This window comes from Molossus molossus, unplaced genomic scaffold (assembly GCF_014108415.1).
Source record: "Molossus molossus isolate mMolMol1 unplaced genomic scaffold, mMolMol1.p scaffold_m16_p_20, whole genome shotgun sequence".
In the NCBI taxonomy this organism is placed as follows: Eukaryota; Metazoa; Chordata; class Mammalia; order Chiroptera; family Molossidae; genus Molossus; species Molossus molossus.
Window position 1 is genome coordinate 13,923,361 of NW_023425356.1, and position 23,724 is coordinate 13,947,084.

The window sequence follows — 23,724 nt, forward strand, 5'->3', positions numbered from 1 at the left end:
ATATCACAACAGAAAAATGAATAAAGGGTAGAAATGGACAATCCACAGAAAAAGATTTCTTTTTCTTTTTATCCTCACCCGAGGACATTTTTGCATTCATCCTCAGATAGAGCAAGAGAGAGAGAGGGAGGAAGAGAGACAGAGAAAGATGGATGTGAGAGAGACACATCGACTGGCTGCCACCCACACGACCTCAACCGGGGCCGGGGACAAACTGCAACCAAGGTATGTGCCCTTAGCAGGAACCGAACCCGGGCCTCTCTGGTCCGGAGGCCAACACTCTAACCACTGAGCCAAACCGGCCAGCGTGGAAAAGATTTATAACTGCTGATAAACATCATACTTGCCCAAATTCATAATTTAAAAATTTTAAATTAAAAGTGAATAAGATGAAAATTTCAACCATGATAGTGGCAACAAAACAACAACAAAAAGCATTAATAAAACACAATGTTAGTCAAGATTATAAGGAGTTATTCTCAAATGCAGAAATATAAACTATTAAAATCTGTGGGACTTGGCAGCAGCTATAAAATTTTTAAATTTTTAAAAAATGTTTTATTGACTTTTTTTTTTTTTTAGAGAGAAAGGAAGGAAGAAGGAGAGATAGAAACATCGCTGACAGATCGATTGGCTGCCTCCTTGCATGCCCCCTACTGGGGATCGAGCCCAAAACCCAGGCACATGCCCTGACTGGGAATTGAACCAGCAACCTCTTGGTCCATGGGTTGATGATCAACCACTAAGTCACACAGGCTGGGCAAACTATAATTTTTTTTTTATCTTCACTCGAGGACATTTTTGCATCTATCCTTAGACAGAATGGGAGGGAGAGAGGGAGGGAAAAAGAGAGGAAGAGAGAGAGAAACATCGACATGAGAGAGACACATTGACTGGTTGCCACCTGCACGACCCCAACCGGGGCTGGGGACAAAGTGAAACCGAGGTACGTGCCCTTAGCGGGAACCGATCCCAGGTCTATCTGGTCCACGGGCCAATACTCTAACCACTGAGCCAAATTGGCGAGGGCAAATTTTTTAATGCATGTATTCTTTTTGTTTGTTTGTTAATCCTTACCCGAGGATATTTTCCACTGATTTTTTTTTTTTTTTTTTGAAAGAGAGTGGAAGGAGGGGGCAGAGAGGGAAAGGGAGAAAACAAGAAACCTTGATGTGAGAGAAATACATCAATCAGTTGCCTCCCTCATGCACGCTGATGGGGTCTGGGGATTGAACCTGCAACCCAGGTACGTGCCCTTGAGTAGGGATTGAACCCAAGAGCCTTAAGGGGTGGGGTGGGGCTGGTGCTCTGACCACTGAGCACACAGGCCAGGACTGCATGTATTCTTTAATTAAGTCCACTGCTAGAAACTTATTATACAGATTTAATCTTTTTTTTTTTTTTTTTAATTCTCACCCGAGGACATTTTTCCATTTTTTATTCAGATAGAGTGGGAGGGAGAGAGAGAGAAACACTGACATGAAAGGGACACACTGAGTGGCTGCCAACCGCACAACCCAACCAGGGCCGGGGACAAACTGCAACTGAAGTACATGCCCTTAGCGGGAACCGAATCCGGGACTCTCTGGACCGCAGGCCGACGCTCTAATTGCTGAGCCAAACCGGCCAGGGCTACAGATTTAATCTTAGCATTATACAAAAATATAAGCAAAAAGATGCATATTGCGGCAAAAAAAATACACATACACAACTTAAAATATCCACAGGCTAAATAAAATTTTATAAACAACCAAAATGTCTACCAGCTAAATAAAATTCTTTTATATCTCTACAAAGAAATACAGTACAGCTCTGTGGATCTGTATGTGTTGCTATTGAATAAGCTCCAAAATACATCAGTTATGTTTTTTTCTTAAAAAAGAAAAGCAAGACATACAAAGTCTGAATGGTATAAAACTATTTGGGTAGAAAAAAATATTTACATGTGCATAAAATGTTCTGGAAGTAGTAGGAGGTGGTTTGGGGAACTCTGGCTTTTCATTTTATTGTATTCTATATTATTATACCTTCTTGCTGTACTCATTTAAATTTTATAATAAGGAATAAGAGAACATTAAGAAAAATACTGCCTATTCATAAGATATATGGGAAAGGTACATAAGAGATGTTCCTGAAAAAGTAGCTATTTTAATATTGTGTACCACTTATGTTTGTAACTTCAAATTAACCACCATGACAAAAAGTACACTGGGACTATAAAACACAAGGGAATAAATGTTGTGAGTTCCTGAGTCCTATTTGTGTCCTTAGCACCAGGCACCTTTGGGGAGCCTATGAAGTGTCTGAAAAGAGAGACAAGAAGGGGAAAAGGGAGGAAAGGTAATATAACTGAAATAGACCTTATAGAAGATCTTTTAAGTGGCTTTAATACATTTACAGCTAAGGGTTTTGATAAATTGCATTCTGAGACACTGGATGAAACTTAAGGGGTTTATAAGCCAAAAGGAAAATCTACACAGAATCTGTAGGGATCAAAAAAGTACTAGGTTGTTCCTTTTTTTATGTGACTTCAACACAGAAAATTGTAATGATGGAACTGAAGAATGGTACTAAATCATTCTGTAACGCCTGATAACTGAAAATTAAGAAATGTTTAGGTTGGAATAGATTCAGTACAGCTTAGCGTGTACTGACAGAGTAGGTAAATATAATCATCTGGTTCTACTAGACATTGTTGATAAACAGACAAAAGCTTAAGGAAGAAAACAAAAATCTGAGAACAGTGACTATGGAGCCAGGCGATCCTCAGACATGAGAGAAATTCCTCTGATCCACTGGAGAAGTTGGTCACAAGACGGGGTAAATGCATGTTTTCTTGAAGCCACATGAAAGAAAAACAATTTTGTAGGGAAGGGTTACAATTTAGAGGCTGCTTTTCTTGTTTGTGTGTGTGCTAGAAGTTGGCAATTAATGCTGTTAAATTTTTTTCTCTTCAATGATACAGTGAAAAAAGAAGTTGGCTCTTCAAAAACTTGTCTTAAAGCCAAATTTACTACAATGTTTCCTTATCCATAATGCATAAAGCATATGAATAAGAGATCAGTATTAACCTACTTAGGGTGCCATGTCTGGAGAGCATAGTTATCAATAGACTGCTCTTAATCTGGGGAAAGGATCATGTTCTTTTAGAATTTGTCTTGGCCCCAGTGTCCTGAGGTACATAATTAGCAACTTACAAGTTATGTCCTTGTCTATAAAACAGTGTTGTGTAGAAAACTAATGATAATATATTTGAAAGGATCCAGCATACTATCTGGCATCAGTTTTCATCTTCTGTATCTAGTTCTGAATTATACAAATTAAAAGACTTTGGCCATATTCTTAGTGAAGATAAGAAAACACATAGAGAAGAGAGAGGTAAATTGCTAAAAATCAAAATTTATGAGAAAAATTGACTGTTGGTGATAGGAAAGAATAAGACTTTGTGGTTCCATGCTCCTTCATTTAAATCAACATTTCCTTCTCTGGCTCAGTTTCTTAGTTTGTAAAATTAGGATAGTCTCTACCTCCTTATGTGGTCATATGTTACACACATGAGATAGAGTATGTAAAGAAACTATTTCTTCACTCAGTAATGTCAGCTATTATTATTAACAATAAGCAAAAGTATTCCTTCTGCAGAAGACTGAAATGTCTTTTATTTTTTAAACTTATCTTTATTGTTGAATGTATTACAGACATTCCTCCTTTCCCCCTATTGACCCCTCCTCCCCACTCCCTCCCCCTTCTGCCCTTCCCCACACTGTTGTCTGTGTCCATTGGTTGTGCATATATGCATATAAGTTCTTTGGTTTATTTCTTCCCACCCCCCACTCCCTTTGAGGTTTGTCAGTCTAACAACCAATTTGTACTTCTTATTCTCTTCACCTTGACTGAAATGTCTTTTAATAATTGCCTTTGAGAATATAAAAACTCACATTTAAAATGGCGACCAGTTAATTTTAATCATCATGGAGTAAGAAGAGTCTTGAATTATAACACCACAAATTTCATTTTCAGAAAGTAATTGTTGGAATGTAGAATAGATTTTCAAGGGAAATTAAAAAATTTCTTTCTTTGGAAGTTGGCAAAAATATGAAATATTCTTTTCTGGTATGACTTGGCCATTGTTTTTCACTTATAAATAGCACAGATAAAAACTGCTAAAAGCTGTATATTCTTTGCAGACAACCATGGTAAGAATCTTGCATAAGTTTTAAAGAAGATTCTAATAATTCACTCTGGATGTTGAAATTTCTTCATTAGGACAATATAAATTTAATCTAGGCATCTGAAGGATAAAACTACAGAACTTATAAGATGACTACAAGTTGAGTACCATATACCTTCAGTCTATCTATACCTAAAAATATTTTTATTTCTCCACTGAAAGAGTCTATACTGATAAATGACTATAAATGAAAATAGGACTACAAAATAATGATGAAATTTGCTTATGAAAAGTAGTCTCATTGGTTTATAACCATTTTTTAATTTATTTACTTATTCACCCAATAGTTATTACTTGGTACAGAACAAAATAAAAGGTGCTGGAGGAAGAATAAGAAATAGTCCCTTGCGTATCACCTCACACCTGTCAGAATGGGCGCCATCAACAAATCATCAAACAAGTGTTGGCGAAGGTGTAGAGAAAAGGGGACTCTAGTGCACTGCTGGTGGGAATGCAGACTGGTGCAGCCACTACAGAAAACAATATGGTGTTACCTCAAAAAAATTAAAAATTGAACTTCCATTTGACCCAGTGATCCCACTTCTAGGAATATACCCTAAGAAGCCTGAAACACCAATCAGAAAGAATATATGTACCCCCATGTTCATAGCAGCACTATTTACAATAGCTAAGATCTGGAAACAGCCCAAATGTCCATCAATAGATGAACAGATAAAAAAGCAGTGGTACATATACACAATGGAGTACTATGCAGCTGTAAGAAAGAAAGATCTCTTATCCTTTGAGATGACATGGAGGGACCTGGAAAGTATTATCCTAAGCGAAACAAGCCAAACAGAGAAAGACAAGTATCATATGATCTCACTTGTTTGTGGAATATAATGAATGTAACAGTCTGAGGAATGGGGTAGTCCCAGAGACGTGGAAGTGGGGTACAGACTGACAATCCCCAGAAGAGGGGGTGGTGGGGGAAAGATAAACTACAGAACTTATATGCATGTGTGCATGAACAATGGACATGGACAACAAAGCTGGGGACAGGGCGGGGAGGGGGGAATCGGGGGGGGGGGAGAAACTTCTGTAACAACAACAAAATAAAAATAAATAATAAGAAAGGGAAGGAAGGAAGGAAGGGAGGGAGGGAGGGAGGGAGGGAGGGAGGGAGGGAGGGAAGGAGGGAGGGAGGGAGGAGTCCCTTGACCTGGCTGGTTTGGATCAGTGGTTAGAGTGTTGACCCTTGAACTGAAGGGTCTCGGGTTCAATTCCGAGTCACGAACACATACCTGGGATGCAGGTTTGATCCCTGGCCCCAGTTGGGGTCGTGTGGGAGGCAACCAGTGGATATGTTCTCTCTCACATTAATGTTTCTCTCTCTCCTCCTCCTCCCTCCCTTCTATTCTATCTAAAAATCAATGGAGCCCTGGCCAGTTTGGCTCAGCCATTGGAGCATCAGCCTATGGCCCAGAGAGACCTGGGTTCGGTTCCCACTAAGGGCATGTACTTCGGTTGCAGTTTGTCCCCAGCCCTGGTTGGGTCGTGTGGGTGGCAGCCACTCGATGTGTCGCTTTCACATCGATGTTTTTTTCTCTCTCTCTCTCCCTCCCACTCTATCTGAACAAAAAATGAAAAATGTCCTCAGGTGAGGATTAAAAAAATAAATAAATAAAATAAAATAAAATAAAAATCAATGGAAAAATATCCTTGGTTGAGGATTAACAAAAAAGAAAAGAAACAGTCCCTTATCCTAAATAACTTTTATATTTAAGTGAGACAGACAAGGAAGTAAACCAGAAATTGTAATTCACATCCAACATTAAGTTATATAATGATTCTCCCCTCATACGCTGACAGCGATGGACAGCTGGAACAATTCTTACCTTTTGAAGGAGGTATGTCTTTTCCAGTGTAAGGGTGTAACTTTACTCTCTTCTTCCCTCTCTTTGATTCAAATATGTCATCTATTCTCAATACAAGCTGAAAAAGATCAGAAAAGTACATGTTAAAACCAACAGCAACAAGTCTGCAGCCTAATGGTATTAATTTGAGATTTTCATTCAAAAAAAGATCCATTTTAGAAATAAAAACTTTTACATTTCTCAATTTTGAATCTAAAATGATCTTTAGTAAGATAATATGTTGCTCGAACACCAAGTCCATATAACACGGGTGGAAGGAGGAACCTTTCCAGAGGAACAGAGCCCAGGCTCCTAGAGAGATTCCTCAGTATCCCATGTCACAACATGCAGAAAATCTGGCTATTGTACTCAATAGGGTGACCAACCCTTACTATCAGACTCAAGTTTTTGCTTGCCCAGAGTAGGAAGTAGAATACTTATTCACTTGGAAGGCAGGGTGGGGTTCAGTTATTTTTGCTCCCAGGAATTTATAGCACAGAGAAGATAATCATGCTTAGAAAGTTTTTGTCAAAGGGAATACTCTATTTCTATGCTACTAGGAGCACTAATATTACAATTTATTTTAGAAACATGTCATAAAGTTAGGAGACTCTCAGATGTGCTCAAGTACAATAACTATGCTCCATTTAATGAACATTTTTTATTAGAATGATTTCTTTGCTGCTGGGAGGTGTGTGTGAAAGGGAGACAGAGAGAGAGAGAGACATACATACAGAGTGGGCTTAAAAAAAAGAGGAAAGAGCTCTGGCTGGTTTGGCTCAGCGGTTAGAGCGTTGGCCCACGGACCAAAGAGTTGTGGGTTCGATTCTGGTCAAGGGCATGTACCTCGGTTGTGGTTTGTCCCTGGCCCTGCTCGGGGTCATGCAGGAGGCAACCAGTCGATGTGTCCCTCTCACATTGATGTTTCTCTCTCTCCTTCTCTCTCCCCCACTCCCTCCCAGTCTATCTGAAGATAAGTAGAAAAATATCCCTGGGTAAGGATTGAAAAAAAAAAAAAAGAGGAAAAAGCCCAGCTGGTGTGACTCAGTGGTTGAGTGTCGACCATGCACCAAGAGGTCGCTGGTTCAATTCCTGGTCAGGGCACATGCCCAGGTTGTGGGCCAAAACCCCAATGGGGACATGCAGGAGGCGGCCAATCGATGTTCTCTCATCGGTGTTTCTATCTATCTCTCCCTCTCCTTTCCTCTCTCTCTAAAATCAATAAAGAAAAAAAATTGTTTTAAAAGAGGAAAGAATTAAAGCTGATCAATAGCTACTTTTTTTTTTTAAATCCTCACCCGAAGATATTTTCCTATTGCTTTCTAGATAGAGTGGAAGGGAAAGAGAGAAAGAGACACATCGATGCGAGAGAAACACATCGATTGGCTGCCTTCCGCTCAACCCCCACAGGGGACGGGGATCAAACCTGTAACCCATGTACGTGCCCCTGACCAGGAATGAACCCAAGACACCCCCCCCCCTTCCCAATCGGCAGGCCAACGCTCCAATCTCTGAGCCAAACCAGCCAGGGCACAACAGCTACTTTTAAAGGGAAGAATTTATTAGTTTTCTCATGTGTGTTTTTCTTTTTCTTAAAATTCCAAGCGTTTTCTTAACTTTTAATCCTGATTTAACATTTAATACTCAGAATTACAATTGTTAGGAACATTATATAAGATGATAACCAACAGAGTTGCTGGAGAAAAACACTCTTGTTTTCTCTTTTGTCCTTGTTTCTCTAGCAATCCTGGCAATCCATAGGCAGTGAATCAGTCTCGTGCAAAAAAAAAAGTAGCATGTGAGAGACATGTGCTTCCAATATGCAGATTATTCCCACATTTCTGGATGAGTTTGTTCTTTTAAAGATCTTTTGTAGCTGCTATTCAAGTGAAAAAATACCAATGTTCTTAAATACTAGCATTATAAAAAACAAATAAATACAATGTAAAAGGTATTATTAAGGGTGATAGGAAAGATATATGACAGTAAACACATATTTTTGGTTACAAATGAACAAAACTTGTATACATATTAATGTGCATTTGAAAAGTATATCCAAACTATACTCAACTATTATAAAGGGAACAATCTATTGTGGAAAGATGAGATAGAGTAATAAAATTTAAATATTGGTTATGATCTAGGAAGAGAAGCCTACTTTTATCTTCTAATTGCAGCAAATACGGCAGAACAGCCTTCCTAAGAAACGACAGAAACCACAATGCTGTGCACACTGGACACAGACAACATGACATGTCAGGAAATGTTCTCTAGCAAACACAGGTTTCCACAGCAGGGAAAGAAGGAAAGGGTGGGGAAGAGGCATATGGTCTAGATCAGTGATTTTCAAACTATGAAACCAGTTTCTCTTCCAGGGATAGCTCTAGCCATCAAAGGGGAAATAAATGAAAACGGCTTTCCTGTAAAATGTTGTTCCTAAAGATGCATCAAAGCCAAAATTTGTATTGCAAATGGAACGTCCTAAAATAATTTAATTCAAAGAGGATCACAGGTAGAAATAAGTCTGTTCCTGTCTGACAACCAAGAGTTTATCATCCCTCTCCCCTAACCCTAAAATTCTCAAAAAAAAAAAAAAAAAACACCTTTGGGAAATATTAGAAAAGGAGAAGTTGGATCTTATCACCTATAATCAGAAAGAGAACAAGATTCAAGCACTTAGGGGATCCACAGTCCAGAAAATGGAAGCATGAAGTCTAAAGCACTGCAAATCTCCTGGGGTCTCGTTAAACTCTACAATCCATAATTCCTAAGTATTTGTTAATGCCATTCCAAGAACCACATCTTAAATGCAGATTCTTTTGTGTTTGTGTTCTGCCCCTGGGAACACATGATGAGTTGTTTCTGGGCCATGTGGGAAGCTATTTCATTGTGCCAGCACGATCTATTGAAGGAAGAAAGACTGCTGAAGGCCTGGTAATTCTTTTAACCCTTCCTCACCATCCACAGGAGAATAAACAGCTAAAGATTTTTTTTTTTTTTCACTGAGAGAGATCAGTTCAGTGCTTTTTAGAAACTGTGTCTTTAACTTTTCACATATTAAAGAGGGAAGGGCAGGAAAGAGATCAGAAGAATTAAAGTAATTATAGAACAGAATATTTCCCAAGGAGCCAATCAGTTATTAAACCAAGAAACAGCTGTGACTTCTGTTGAATGTTAAAATCAGGTATAAAAACTGTGCTAAATGAGTGGGATTAAAAAAAGGAGTACTATTTAAATGATCTGATTTTTTTCATTTCTTAACTGTAATCCTGAAAACATTCTGAATTATAGAAGAAGAAAGTAACATAAGGAGTTTTAAAATACTATATTTTCATGTAATATATTAGGTGTTTCTCCTAAAAAAGTGTGTGTATGTGTGTGTGTGTATGTGTGTGTGTATGCATATACATATATTCATCATTTTGGTTTCAATGGCTCTAGTTGAGATAACTACAGACATACTGCCTTTTCTCCCTTGAAAAAGAAGTAATTTATTTAATATAATTGCTGAAAATTTCTATTCCCAAGTAACAGACAAGTTTCTTTTTCCTTCCCCTGAATGGAAATATTTGTTCCAAATTTAATGGCATATACTTTGTAATTACTGAAAATCTGTAACTCATGTACAAAACTGAATTTACTTTAGCAATTATATAAATGAGTGAGAGCACTGAAGCCAGCTTAATAAAATGTACTTGTACATGATATTCTAGTGCTTCCTGGAAACAGGCAGTTGATTGTAATGAGAACTACGGTAGCAGAAGTGAAGTCCTCCATCTGAAGTCAATTTTTCAAATTCATCAATAAACCTTGCCAAAAGCCATTCATGCATTTTTCTGCATGAGCAAAAACCTAAAGCCTAAGGCTGCTTTTCAAATCTTCAAATTCCAGTAGGTCAGTTCTAGCCTATTATTCCTATCTGTCTAAAGTTCACTCTATGAGAATAAATGCATAAATAAGAATCAAAGAAAGAAAGTTCTGGAGTCCTTACTCTTGGAAGATTTTTCCTTTTCCTGTTTGCAACTTCTCCAGCTCGGAAAAGCTTCCATTCAGTTAAAGTGACGGGCAAAGTGGTATCCTTTGTGAACTTTGACCTTAAATAAGCTTGTGAGTTCTTCAGTTCCATAGTCTTCCGGTGAAGGAACTGAGGTTTGGGAGGAAGCTAAAACAGGAGAAGATGCAGTGGTCAGGGTAAGATCACCTAGTTAATACCTGTGTTCTCAAAATCAAAGCTACCCCAGAAAAATAATTTTCTTTCCTTTAAAATCATCTTACTCGAGGATACCGTAATTTATTTTTTATCATTTGTAAAGAAGTTTCTCAAGTTTCTAATTCAAAGTTCTTCTACTACAATGTAATCAAATTTCCAGAAAACCATGGCTCAGAGTCCTCGTGGCTCAGGACAGCCTTTGCTTCCAGGAGTGGTGAAAGCTTCAAGGGCCACACAGGCCTAGGCCACAGGTGGATGTGACTAAAGCTGTGGTAACTAACTAGAGTGAACCAAAAAGTTCATGGCCTGTCCAGAGGTGTTCATATTCAATTTTTTTTGAAGTGCTAAAAAACAAACCACCCCTCCAACCAAATAAAACAAAAGGCTGTGTGCTGCCCCCCAAAACAAAACAAAGAACAAAAAACCACCATTAACAACAAGAAAACTTCACATTTCAGTGCCTCTTAGTTTTGGCTCTAGGTAAACCATTTTAACCTTTTTATAGGGCTTACAAACAAGATTCAATGTTTTCTTATGTGAATTCTCTGGCTATACCTTGGGTGTTTTGAAGGCACTTTTAGTGGGTGGAAGCTTCCATGCGGAAGGGGCTCGCCACATGGGAAAGGATTGCACTGGAATATCTTCATACGGATTTTCTTTGGTGGAATCTTGAAAAATAACAAAAAGTAAGTTTAAACTAACATAACTAAATGAAAACAAAGTGACCAGCTAAGAAAAGAGATAAACCGGTTAAATATGGTTAGCTTTCTATTCAACATTGCTGAAGGGAGGAAGGGAGATCTCAAAACTCAATGGTACTTTAAGCTTGTAAACTACTAAGGTGTCCAACCAAGCTAAAACTTTTCTCAAAATACTGTACTAGAAACACTTACTTCTGAACTGAGCAGTCCACCAAACTAGTTGTACAATCCATTAAATAAAAGAATTTATACAAGGGTTCCCATATTTTAGAGAGAGAAGAAGGGAGAGGGAGAGAGAGATGGAAACATCAATGAGAGAGAACATCAACTGGCCGCCTCCTGCATGCCCCCCACTGAGGATCAGGCCCACAACCTGGGCATGTGCCCTGACCGGGAATCAAACTGGTAACCTCTTGGTGCATGGGTCAATGCTCAACCAGTGAGCCACACCAGCTGGGCAAGGGTTCCCATATTAAAAAGGAAAATCTAGAGCAAGATATGCTTGATTGTAAAAGAAAATACCATCCTATAGTTAAGAGCTCCTCCAAATACATACTCATTCAACTTAATTGCAAAGTTTGTGGACACCTACATAGGATATCTTCATAGATATTGTCCTCAGACTGTGTGTAATAAAGTGCTGAGCCAGAATTTCTTCCAAGTTCTTCATGCATCTTCTGTGTATTTCGATTTCGAAAGTGCTGAATATCTTCAAATTCAAAGGATTTCCTTAAGAAAGGAGATATATGTTCAAGTTGTATCTTTTAAACTCCAGTCTTCTTTAAATTGATATGACAGACAAAAATTGGTAAGTAAAAGACTTGTGTGCAAACTTACAAAGGTGTTTTATCAGATACCTAAGAATGAACTAGGCTAATGCCCTATATGCACCATGAGAAAATTGGAGGCTTTTAGCCAATTTCTATTCATGTTCTTCATTGGGTACCTTTCTCTTTTTTTGTTAATCCTCACCCGAGGATATATTTTTCCATTGACTTTTAGATAGAGTGGATGGAAGGGAGAGAGAGAGAAACATCGATGTGAGGGCTGGGGATCAAACCTGCAACCAAGGTACATGCCCTTGACTGGGAATCAAACCCGAGACTCTTTGGTCCACGGCCGACACTCTTACCGCTGAGCCAAACCAGCCAGGGCTGGGTACTTTTCTTAAATTTAATGAAAAGGGAGGCTAAGGCCAGCAAGCTCTAAAGTAGAAGAATATATTTGCTTCCCTACACATGTTTAAGATAGAAAATGGCAGTTTTCTGATGCTCTTATGTCAGTAGATTGTGTTAGCTATTAGTTAGGCATGCTTCTACTATTTGCTCTTGTATGTATTTTCCCCATGTGTTAATCTATATTCGTATAATCAAATTAGGGGAATGGAAATTGATTTGAAAAGAAAAAAGAAGCTCCAGAGTTCAGAAAGAAAAATACTTACAAATCATTACCTATTAAATAAGAACATACCTTTTAGATCTCCCTCTGATTTTCCCACCATACTTCTTTGGTTCAGGTTCCTGAGAAGTGGCCAAACAAGACTCTGCACAAGAATTATTTTCACAGTATTTTCTATCACAGTTTCTTTCTTTACATGGCGTCACACCAGATTCAGATAAATATCTGAAAGTCCTACGAGGTTTTGGCAAAGGATTTATAGAAGGTCCACATTCTTGTCCCTCAGGTTCAGAGTAAATATTTTCTAAGCTCTTGGTTACTCCATATGAACTCTTCAGAACTCTGAACTTTAGTTCTTTTTCTGAAGAGACACAATGTTCTAGAGCTAAATTTAAGACTTTATCAGGGGGAAGTGCCTCAATTTTCTTCCACAGTATTTGTGAGGTATAGAAATTTCCTGGAGGTAATGAAGTCTCTGGATCCAAAACAACTTCTTTCCAGTTTTCAATTTGTTTGACCCGAGAACATACCCAGTTGGATGCTGATTTATTTTTAAAGAAGTTATCGTCACAGTCACGTTTCTCACTTTCGTCCTCACTTTGGTCGTGGCTTTTGGCATCTTCATTAATATCTAGACTGACATTTTGAGAGTTGATCGCACCCAACTTTTTGCTCTTTCCTGCAGCAACAGGATTCTTCTTAAGAAGATTTTCCTGATGACAGTTATTATATCTCACTCCAAAGTCCTTTCGGTGCCACTTTTCTGGATTAGATATACCATTAGTCCGAACTTCCCACTGAGAAATTTTTTGTTTGATGTTTTTGCAGTGGCTTCTTGACAGTGTCTGAACAGCAGAACGAGAAAAACTAACATCCATGTTCCCAGTTGGGTGCATACCAAAGTGATGAGTTTTACTAAGGTTCCATTACAAGTAACCGTGAAATACTGTTCTTATCCTGTCAGTTAGAATACAAATAATTCCAGTACTTTCCTTTCATCTTTAACTTGAAAATTTCTTAATAAAAAATTTTTGATCATTGATCCTTGTTGAAATGGCCGCAACTTTATTTTGAATAATCCTATTAAAATAAAAATATGTTAATAGTTTTATAATTTTCTAATTTAAACATCACTAAAACATTGTCCGCCTACCTCTAAATAATTCATTTCCATCGAATCTGTAAAAATGTACTTGTCATCGATTAAGTAATTCAACTCCAGAAAGGCATCCTAAAATATTACTTGCAGTATTTCTCAAATTGTCACTTTTTTTTTAAATCTTCACCTGAGAATATTTTTCTATTTATCTTCAGATAGAGCAGGAGGGAGGGGGGGGGAGAGAGAGAGACACATCAACTTGAGACACACATCAACTGGTTGCCTCCCACACGACCCAACCAGGGCGGGGGATGAGCTGCAACCAAGATATGTGCCCTTGATGGAATCGAACCCGAGACTCTGATCCACGGGCTGACGCTCTAACCACTGAACCAAACCGGCCAGGGCTCAAATTGTCAGCTTTAATGTTCTGCCTTATTTAATCTCCTGAAGTTAGGCAGAATCAGGTTTTTTTTAAGAGAATATACATAGTAGTATAAAATATTATTTTATAATAAATCAATTCTTTTTGAAACCTTGTCTTAATGAAAACAAGGACCTAAAGAGTATTATAAAAAGCATGCATATATAGAAATACACCCCAAATAACCAAAGGGTTATGTATATATCCAAAGGATGAACCAGTTAGTCTAGAAACACACTAGTAGCTAATTTCTTCCCCCTGTCCTATTTTGAGATAATATTAGCCCATCACATACCCTTATTTCAACGTTATTATTAGCAGCACAGAATCCCTTACACACTGTACTAAAGAGATGCCAAGGTGCCATTACCTATCTCTTGCTTTAAAATGTAATAACCTATTATGTCACCGACTAAAATTTCCACATCTCTGCCACCACACCCTTGACCCAAATCAGCAAAAATACTTACAGTCATTGTCATATTCCTTCCTTTCACACACAGGCTTCACTCATAGAGGCCCATAAACTGTTTCCTCAAATATAAAATTTGGCAGAGAACTTTTCCTATTAACTGAGTAAAGACCTGATCTCAAGTTTTACTGTATATGGGTTATAAATAGAAACTGATTCAAAACTTCCTGAGGCAGGGGTCATCCTTCCCTGAGCTTTGTCTGTGTGGCCTTGATTAACAGGCAGGAAAATATCCTGGCCCAGCTCTGTCAGTGTAGCTGACCAAAACTGATATACACACAATGCACAAATGAAATGTTTTCTAGGCAGAGCAGGACTTGCATAAGCTTTCATTTCAACTGTTCCTACAGGCTTCTGGAAAACCAGCTTTGCCAGAAAATAAACTTTGATGAGGGTCTGGTGCAAAGAAAATCATTCTTAAAAACCTTAAAATAAACTCACGTGGGTGGGGGAAAAGAAACTCCAAAATATCAAAGCTGTTGTGCAGAACTCTTGATAAAAGATTAATGCATAGAATTTGAAGATCCAATCAGCTCATTATTAAAACTCTGAAAGTCCTTTTCTTGCCTCTGATGTTTACGGATGATTCCTAAGGATCTTAGGGTGTCCTTGAGGCTCAGGTTTTCTTCACTACTGACAAGATGGGAATTCTTCTCGCTCCTGGGAGCCTAGTGAAGGTTCTGGCAGTCCTCGTTAACTTTTTCTTTCCTCTTCCCTTGTTAATGTGTTTTAAGTATGGATGGTTCAAACTGAGAAGAAAAAGATGAAAACTGCTAGGGCTAAACAAACTTAACTTGAAAATTACTGGAAACAAATGGCTTAATTTATGGAATTCATGCGCAGATATAAATGATGTGTACTGATAGTGTTTCAGAGCCACAACCACTAGCTCTCTAATTGTTTCCCGTGCAAAAAAAAAAATCCAACAGGATTTAATTTCCTGAATCTGAATGCTTTCAGGGAAAATTTAAGAGAAAACACTGGCAGAATCAAATTTAGAAACAAATGATTCGCCTTTGTTGAAGTTAGTGCCCCTCAAAGCAGGTGTTACATATCCTTATAACGAACTGCCGATGACTTAAACAGTGTTAATAAACTGGTTACTAAAATAAACAAAATCCAAACTCAGTGAATTTCACTTGTGGGACAATATGACTAACTTTCAGTAAAACAATCTATTCAATTTGCAGATAAGGCTTACTGCTTGGATGCAAAGGCATTTCAGACCCTTTTGGGAACAATGTGTGCTTGGATAAGATGTGTTAACCATCCTAAACAAAAATCACTCTTTGTATTCAAGTTTAAATTCTGTAGAACTGGTTATCACCTTTTTTGAACAGATTTTGATGAAGAGATCTAAAACAAGTTGTCATACAATCATATTCTTAAACATCTAAATAATCTGAGATTTCTTCCTCAATCATGCATTTAGCTCCCAAGAGTATTGTACTATTCACTGCAGATTTATCTTAGGCTCTTAGTTCTTCTTTTGTTCCGGGAAAAGAGAGGGCTTAGGTATAAATGCCTATTTTAAAAATTCCAGTTTCAGGTTTAGTGTTAGAATGTTTACCTGAAGAAAATGAGACCAAAGGGAATTCCAACTACACAGCTACTAAAGAAACATAGCCAAATGGAAAAAGAATCACTATTGGTGTCATAAGGGTGACTTATTTCAGGGAAGAGATAAGATAGAAATCTGGGAAAGACGACCTGCCTCCTTGTGCCCCCTCCAAAAAAACAAAACAAAACAAAAACCCTTTAATTAAAAAAAATTTTTTTTAAAGAATAGGTTATTGCCCTGGCCGGTTTGGCTCAGCGGTTAGAGCGTCAGCCTGCGGTCCACAGAGACCCGGGTTCGGTTCCCACTAAGGGCATGTACCTTGGCTGCAGTTTGTCCCCAGCCCTGGTTGGGTCGTGTGGGTGGCGGCCACTCAATGTGTCCCTTTCACATCGATGTTTCGCTCTCTTCCTCTCTCTCCTTCCCGCTCTGAGTAAAAAATGGAAAAATGTCCTCGGGTGAGGATAAAAAAATATATATATATAAAGAATAGGTTATTGATTCTTAGAGAGAGAGAAACATGGATGTGAGGGCGCAACATCTATTGGCTGCCTCCTGCACGCCCCCTACCGGTGATCGAACCTGCAACCCAGGCACATGTCCATGAATGGGAATCCAACTGGCAACCTCCTGGGGCACACAATGATGCACAACCAACTGAGCCACACTGGCCAGGGCACCTTTGATTTTTCTTAAAGACAGCATAGTAGAAAGAGGGGAAGAGAACCATTATTTATTTATTTATTTATTTATTTTTTATCCTCACCGGAGGACATTTTTCCATTTTTTTGTTCAGGTAGAGTGGGAGGGAGAGAGAGGAACAGAGAGAGATAGAGAGAAACATCGACGTGAAAGGAACACATCGAGTGGCTGCCACCCGCACAACCAGGGCCAGGGACAAACTGCAACCGAGGTATGCGCCCTTAGCGGGAACCGAACCCGGGTCTCTCAGGACCGCAGGCCGACGCTCTAACCGCTGAGCCAAACCGGCCAGGGCCCATTATTTATTTTACGTCTACAATATGCAAGGTCCTTCAACCAATGTTATAATCTTCCCCTCAACCATATGAAGTAGATACTAATCTCTCTGTGCCATATTCTCCATCTGAAAAATGGAGATGAGAGACTTTCTCCATAGTCCAAGGTCCCAACAGCTGGTGGCGCTTGGATTCAGACCTGAATATGACTACTCCAGAGTCATTTGCTTTTCCCACTCAATATACTGTACTGTTCCCCATACAAAGAGCACTGGACTAGAAATCAGAAGTAATAGAGTTTAAGTCATAACCCTACAACCGTGTGACCTTAGGAAAATCACTTAATGTTTTTCAGTTTTTATCATCTGTAAACTGTGATTAATCACTGCTCTCTGGGTATTTCCCTTAATATTTCTTAAATTGCTGATCTGCAGCCAACAAATGTTCTACTCTTTCGTTAATCTAAAATACTTTATTTCATTTTTGTTTTTAAAAGATAATTTTGCTGGATATTGAATTCTAGGTTGATAGTATTTTTCTTTAATTAAGGTTATCATTCCTTTGACTTGTGGTTTGCATCATTTCTAATGAGAAGTTTGCAGCCATTCTTATGTTAGTTCCCCTGTACATAATGTGGCCTTTTTTTCTTTAGCTGCTTTTAGATTTATTCTTTTTTTTTTTAATCCTCACCCAAGGACATTTTTCCATTTTTTGTTCAGATAGAGCGGAAGGGAGAGAGAGAAAGAGAGAGAGAGAAAAACATCGATGTGAAGGGACACATCGAGTGGCTGCCACCCTCACGACCAACCAGGGCCGGGGACAAACTGCAACCGAGGTACGTGCCCTTAGCGGGAACTGAACCCGGGTCTCTCTGTACCGCAGGCCGACGCTTTAACCGCTGAGCCAAACCAGCCAGGGCTAGATTTATTCTTTACTTTTGCTTTATCTTTGCCTAAGTGTGGTTTTATTTATATTTATATTGCTTGAGGTCTGTAGGGCTTCTTAGATTTTGAGTTGATGTTTTATATCAATCACATTTTTAAAGTAAAAAAAATAAAATAAAAATAAATAAAGTAAAAAAATCCAATTTTCCCCCTTGCCCATTCTTTCTCCTCCCCTTCCAGGACTCTAATCACACATATGTTAGACCACTTAATATTATCCTACAGGTTACTCCTGCTTTGTTCATTTTTTTTCCTTTTTTCTTTCTCTGCTTCAATTTAGATAAATTCTATTGACTTGTCTTCAAGTTTACTAATTATTTCTTCTACAGAGCAGAGTCCAATCTGCTTTTAAGCCCATCTAATAATTTAATTTGTTGTTAATCCTCATCCAAGGATATTTTTTTCCATCGATTTTTAGAGAGTGAAAGGGAGGGAGGGAGAGAAACATCTGTATGAGAGAGACACATTGATTGGTTGCCTCCTGCATGTGCCCCGCCCAGTGCTGGGGAACAAACCTGCAACCCCAGTATGTGCCCTTGATCAAACCCATGACCCTTTGTCCGAGGGCTGACAAACCAACCACTGAGCCAAACCGGCCAGGGTGTCCATTTAATAATTTTTATTTCATATATTGTATTGTTTAGCTTCAAATTTTCTATTTGGCTCTTTTTTCAACATTTGGATTTCTCTTCTGAAATACTCCATCTCTTTACCCATTATATTAATTTTTCTTGTACAGTATTTAACATATAGACTTTAAGAATTTTAAAGTAAAGTCCTTCTTGGCTAACTCCAACAACTGGATTAGCTTCAGATTTCCTTGTATTAACTATATTTTCTCTATATTATTGTTCATTTTTTTCCTGTTTCTGCTAGTATCTTATAATTTTTAATTATATTCTTGTCATTGCCTATAAAAGAACAGTATAGGAAAAGATATACCTTTTGTTTGGTTTGCTTTGTATATTTCTGAGACTTCAAGACTTTCCTCTATCTGGTGGTTAGTTCAAGGGGCTGACCACTCAGATTCCTCCTACCGTCAAGTTGAGCTGAAGCCGGGTGGCAGGTTTTATTACATGGAATTCACCTGGGATTAGCCAAACCTCTAACCTCTTGACCAGCTACATTTTTAATCTTGTCAATATGTGACCTGGAAAGAGCTTGGCTACAGTTTCAGATATTTTTGGTTCACCTTTGGATTCAATTCTGGCATGGCATCGCTGAACAAGTACGTGGGACAGTTACCAGACAGGGATTGGCCCAGAGCGAGTCTGTCTCAGGCCAGCCTGTAGTGTGTGGGTTTTTTACTTCATGTAGGAAAGATTTTACAGCACGAGTTGTAAATAGAAGCCCCACGCTGGCTCACTTCTTTCCTAGATTTCTAGAGAGCCAAAGCAGAGTGCCACCTAGGCTCTCCCCTGTTGTTTCTTCTACCCTAATTTTTTCCTTTGTTTCGCTGTCCCCAATATTAATAAAAATACTCTCAAACTCAATTTGTTGCTTACTGATTGATATTATTAGGTTAAAAATGCAAAGAAAGATTCTGGAGAGAGAATATGCTCCTTTTATATTTGCCTTCCTTAATAAAAATCTTTTTAATTTCTTTTTTAGAGTGAGGAAAAAACACAGGAAGATTTTCAGATTATAGGAAAATTGTTCCTAGGTGAACAGAATTACTTTTAACTTTGCAATCAATGAGATAAACCATAGAAATGGGTATGTTATAAAATGTAGGTAGAGACTTATAAGAAAAGCAGCATGGCCCTGGCCGGTTTGGCTCAGCGGTTAGAGCGTCAGCCTTCGGTCCAGAGAGACCCGGGTTCGGTTCCCACTAAGGGCACGTACCTCGGTTGCAGTTTGTCCCCGGCCCTGGATGGGTCGTGCGGGTGGCAACCACTCAATGTGTCCCTTTCACGTCGATGTTTCTCTCTATCTCTCTCTGTTCCTCTCTCTCCCTCCCACTCTATCTGAACAAAAAATGGAAAAATGTCCTCAGGTGAGGATAAAAATTAATAATAATAATAATAAATTAATTAATACAAAAGAAAAGAAAAGCAGCATGGCCTTAACTGGAATAGCTTGGCTAGGAGTCACCCCATGAACTGAAAGGTTGCTGGTTTGATTCCCTGTCAGGGCACATGCTTGGGTTTGGGCTCAATCCCCATTAGGAGGTAGGTGTGCAGGAGGCAGCTAATTGATGTTTTGCTCTCACATCAATGTTTCTCTCTCTCCCTCTAAACATTTTTTAAAAAGTATCATAGTATATGGTACAAAGAGCACAGGCTACTGGGATTTAAATTCCCTGCAACTTACTTGGTGGTGTGGCCTTGTACTCTTAATTAATCCAAGCTTTAATCTATATCAAGGGAATAAAACTCACCATAGAGTTATTGGAAGGATCAAATGAAAGAATATATGAAGTGTCTTGTGCAAAGTAAGTGCCCAACAATGGCTATGACACAACTGTCATAACTCATTTATATGTATGGGTGTTGGCCCATAGCTTCATCAATCTAACCATTTGAATGTCTCTTCATTTCTATCCCCATTACAACAACCTTAATTTATACTCTTATCATTTTTCTTGTAGATCTACCATAATATAACCTCCTCTATGGCCTACTGCCTCCAAAATCAAACCCCTTCCAAAATTGTTGCCAGAATGTTATTTCTAAAACTTAGATATGAAAAAGTCACAAACCAGGTAAAATCTTTTAGTGGTATTCCATAATCTTCCAAGGTGGTGATCAAAATACACACCCAAAGAACAATGGACTTTCAAAAACTGAACCAAGTTTCTGCTATCAAAATTGAATAATGCCTCCTACACCAGTTTACGTAAATAAGTTAAATTAGAAGACATAATTTCCTCAACATTAAGTTTTTCCTCCACAAATATATCTTAAACCTTTAACTCTTGCTACTATTTGTGGTGCTAGCCAATACTAACAAAATAGCAAAACCAATAAATGTATGGCCAACAAATATTAATGAAAAAAATTGGGACAAGCCAACCATTAAGAGATTTAAAGCTTCTTAAAAAATGGCATAGGTACACACACATCTGTGTTTTTATAGTGCATACACAAAATACAATAATAATTTTGGTACTAAAATAGTTCCTGGTATAAATGATAAAATTAAAAATGTAAATACTTCATGGTGTACTAGAACAAGACCAAGTCCACACTCCTTACCATGACATTTCAGGTTGTTCACCCTCTGATTTCAGCTTTGACTCCAACAGCTTGTCTTGCTCACATGCTACATTCTAACATCGACAATTTGCATCAGCTAGCAGTTTAAAACTAGATTAGAGTTACACAGAGTTCAAATACCACCAGACTTGTTTCTTGGCGTGTAACCCTAGTCAAATTACTTAATCCCTTTTAAGCTTGATTCCTTATCTATAGAATGATCCTTATCTATAGGAGCATTTGTTGGAATACTCCCTGGCTCCCATCTCTCCAAGATTTGAGTCAGGTGCAGATATTCTAAAGCAAGGCAGTGTTCATCCCAGTCTGCTCCAAAAGGCAGTCATCTGCAAACTAGATATCTTGAAATCAGCCATGCAAATCCATCACCATTTTAAATATCCCAGTAAACAGTGCTCTTATCAACATATGCCAAGATTCTAATCAGTGGTGATCATTATACAGCTCCTCCCCCAGGGGTTCTCTGGAAATGATACTACTTACTGAGCACTTACTATGAGCCAGGTGTAGTTCTACTCACTTTACCAACATTAACCCATCTAATTTGGGTAACAACTCATGAGGTAAATACTACTGTTATTCTCATTTTGCAGATGAAGAGGCAAGGCACAAAGAGGTTAAGTAACTGATACATGTCTTAGCACTCTCTGCCACAAAAGACAGAGGTATTTATTTATTGTATAAGGTTATTGAGGATTAAATATGAAATAATGTAAGGTGTTTAAGACAGTTCCAGGCACATAAAAACTGATCAATAAATGACAGCTACTATTAATTATTTCAGGAACACAAAATGTACTTTCAAGACCAGTTCAAAGTTTTTCTGTGAAATCTTCCTTAACTCTTTACCCAGAGTTAATCATTCCTTCTGTGTACTTCCATTCTACCTGTTAATATTCTGTAATTGTTTTCCAATTTTGAATTCTCCTTTTTTAAAAAAAATATTTTTTCTTTATTGATTTTAGTGAGAGAGGAAGGGAGAAGAGAGAGAGAGAGAACACCGATTGGCCACCTCCTGCATGCCCCCCACTGGGGTCGGGCCCACAACCTGGGCATATGCCCTGACAAGGAATTGAACCCGTAACCTCTTGGTCCTTGGGTCAACGCTCAACCACTAACCCACACTGGCTGGGCTGAATTCTCCTTAAAATAACTATTTCTATATGTTTTTTCCATGATCTCAGGAATCTTAATATTCTGGAGTCATTCTTGCTAGGTATACTTAGAAAAAGAAGACACTCAGGGATGGAAATAAAAAGAGAAGTAGCATTAAGAGCCAAGAGGAGTAAATGCCTCTGTGATGTTATCTGGAAAGATCTAAAATAAACCTAAGTCTCAGAATGTCACCCCTGTACTTATTACAGAAGAGGACGCTAAGACATATCAGAGAAAAACTGAAAATAATAAAATGTGCTCAGGAAGATGGGTAGAAATTTGAAATGCTCACATTATTAGCTTTTTTGAATTTCCTACTAAGTATATTTAATTAAAACATTACTTTAGTATGTCATTTGTAAAGCCTCTAGATAAAATTTTTCATAAAATCCATAGGAATAAATCTTGAATAAAATTATTCATTGAATTTAGTTAAAAATACTTTAAAGCAAATGATAAGGGAACAAAAAGCACATGTCAATTTGGCTTCTAGCTTTTAAACTTTTATCATCTTGTTAACTGTTCCTTGAGTAACAAATCTTCAAAACAAGCACTAGCAGTAATATAAACTTCTCAAGCAGTACCTAATTGAAAAGCAAAAAATACTATTCTTAAAAAAGAAAAAAAGAAATTGAATTCTTTAACAGTTCTACAACTCTGTTGAGGTAGCTAGGAGTTTTTTGTTTTTTTGTTTTTTTTTTTCATTGAAAGCATGAAAAATGATAGTTGATTTAATGCAGATTATATTTGAATTTTGAGGCACAAGCCAAAGACTTTGAATAATTCTAACTTTGTGATTGTATTACACAGTTGGTTATATACATTCTTTAAAAAGTTCCATATGCCTATAATTCTTCTTTGTTATTCACTGACTCCAATGGGTACTCCTGGAGGTTTTACCTGCCACAGCTGTGTGACCCTATGAGTTATTCTCATAACTAATCAAATGGTCTTACACACTGAATTTTTGTCCCCCCCTCCCAAATCATATGCTGAAGCCCTAGTCCCCAGTGTGATGATATTTGGAATGGGGCTTTGGGAGGTAATTAGGTGATGAGGATGGAGCCCTCATGAATGGAATTAGTGCCCTTTAAAAACAAAAAGACATGATAGAGATAATCTTTCTTTCAATTATGGGAGAATACAGCAAGAAGACAGCCATCTGCAAACCAGGAAGATGGACCTCACCAGGAACTGGATCAGATGCAGATGGCACCTAGATTTTGTACTTTGCAGCCTCCAGAATTGTGAGAAATAATTTTTTGTTACTTAAACCACCTGATCTACAGTATTTCTGTTATAGCAGGAACAGAAAGACATTTTAATAAGGGGCACTCTAAATCAGGGATCTCCCAACCTTGATTCCAAACTCCTATGAAGAAGGAAGATTGGTTTACATGTATTTATGAAGTACAGATATATACAACCATAATGACATCATGCTTATTATAAAGCACATGAAAGTAAAAAATTCAAAAGCATGA

At 38.0% G+C, this 23,724-nt stretch overlaps 1 protein-coding gene across 1 annotated transcript in view; it reads right to left on the reverse strand.

Moving 5' to 3' along the window:
* Window positions 1–23,724, reverse strand: part of DENND2C (DENN domain containing 2C) — a 74,537-nt gene that overhangs the window by 26,956 nt on the left and 23,857 nt on the right. Inside the window, exons 2-6 of the mRNA XM_036273315.1 lie at window positions 12,469–13,476; window positions 11,591–11,727; window positions 10,853–10,965; window positions 10,079–10,249; window positions 6,070–6,166 (exon numbers count right to left, since the gene is read on the reverse strand). Of these exons, the coding sequence (XP_036129208.1) occupies window positions 6,070–6,166; window positions 10,079–10,249; window positions 10,853–10,965; window positions 11,591–11,727; window positions 12,469–13,292 (1,342 nt within the window). The 5' untranslated portion in view covers window positions 13,293–13,476. The remainder of the gene's footprint in view (window positions 1–6,069; window positions 6,167–10,078; window positions 10,250–10,852; window positions 10,966–11,590; window positions 11,728–12,468; window positions 13,477–23,724) is intronic.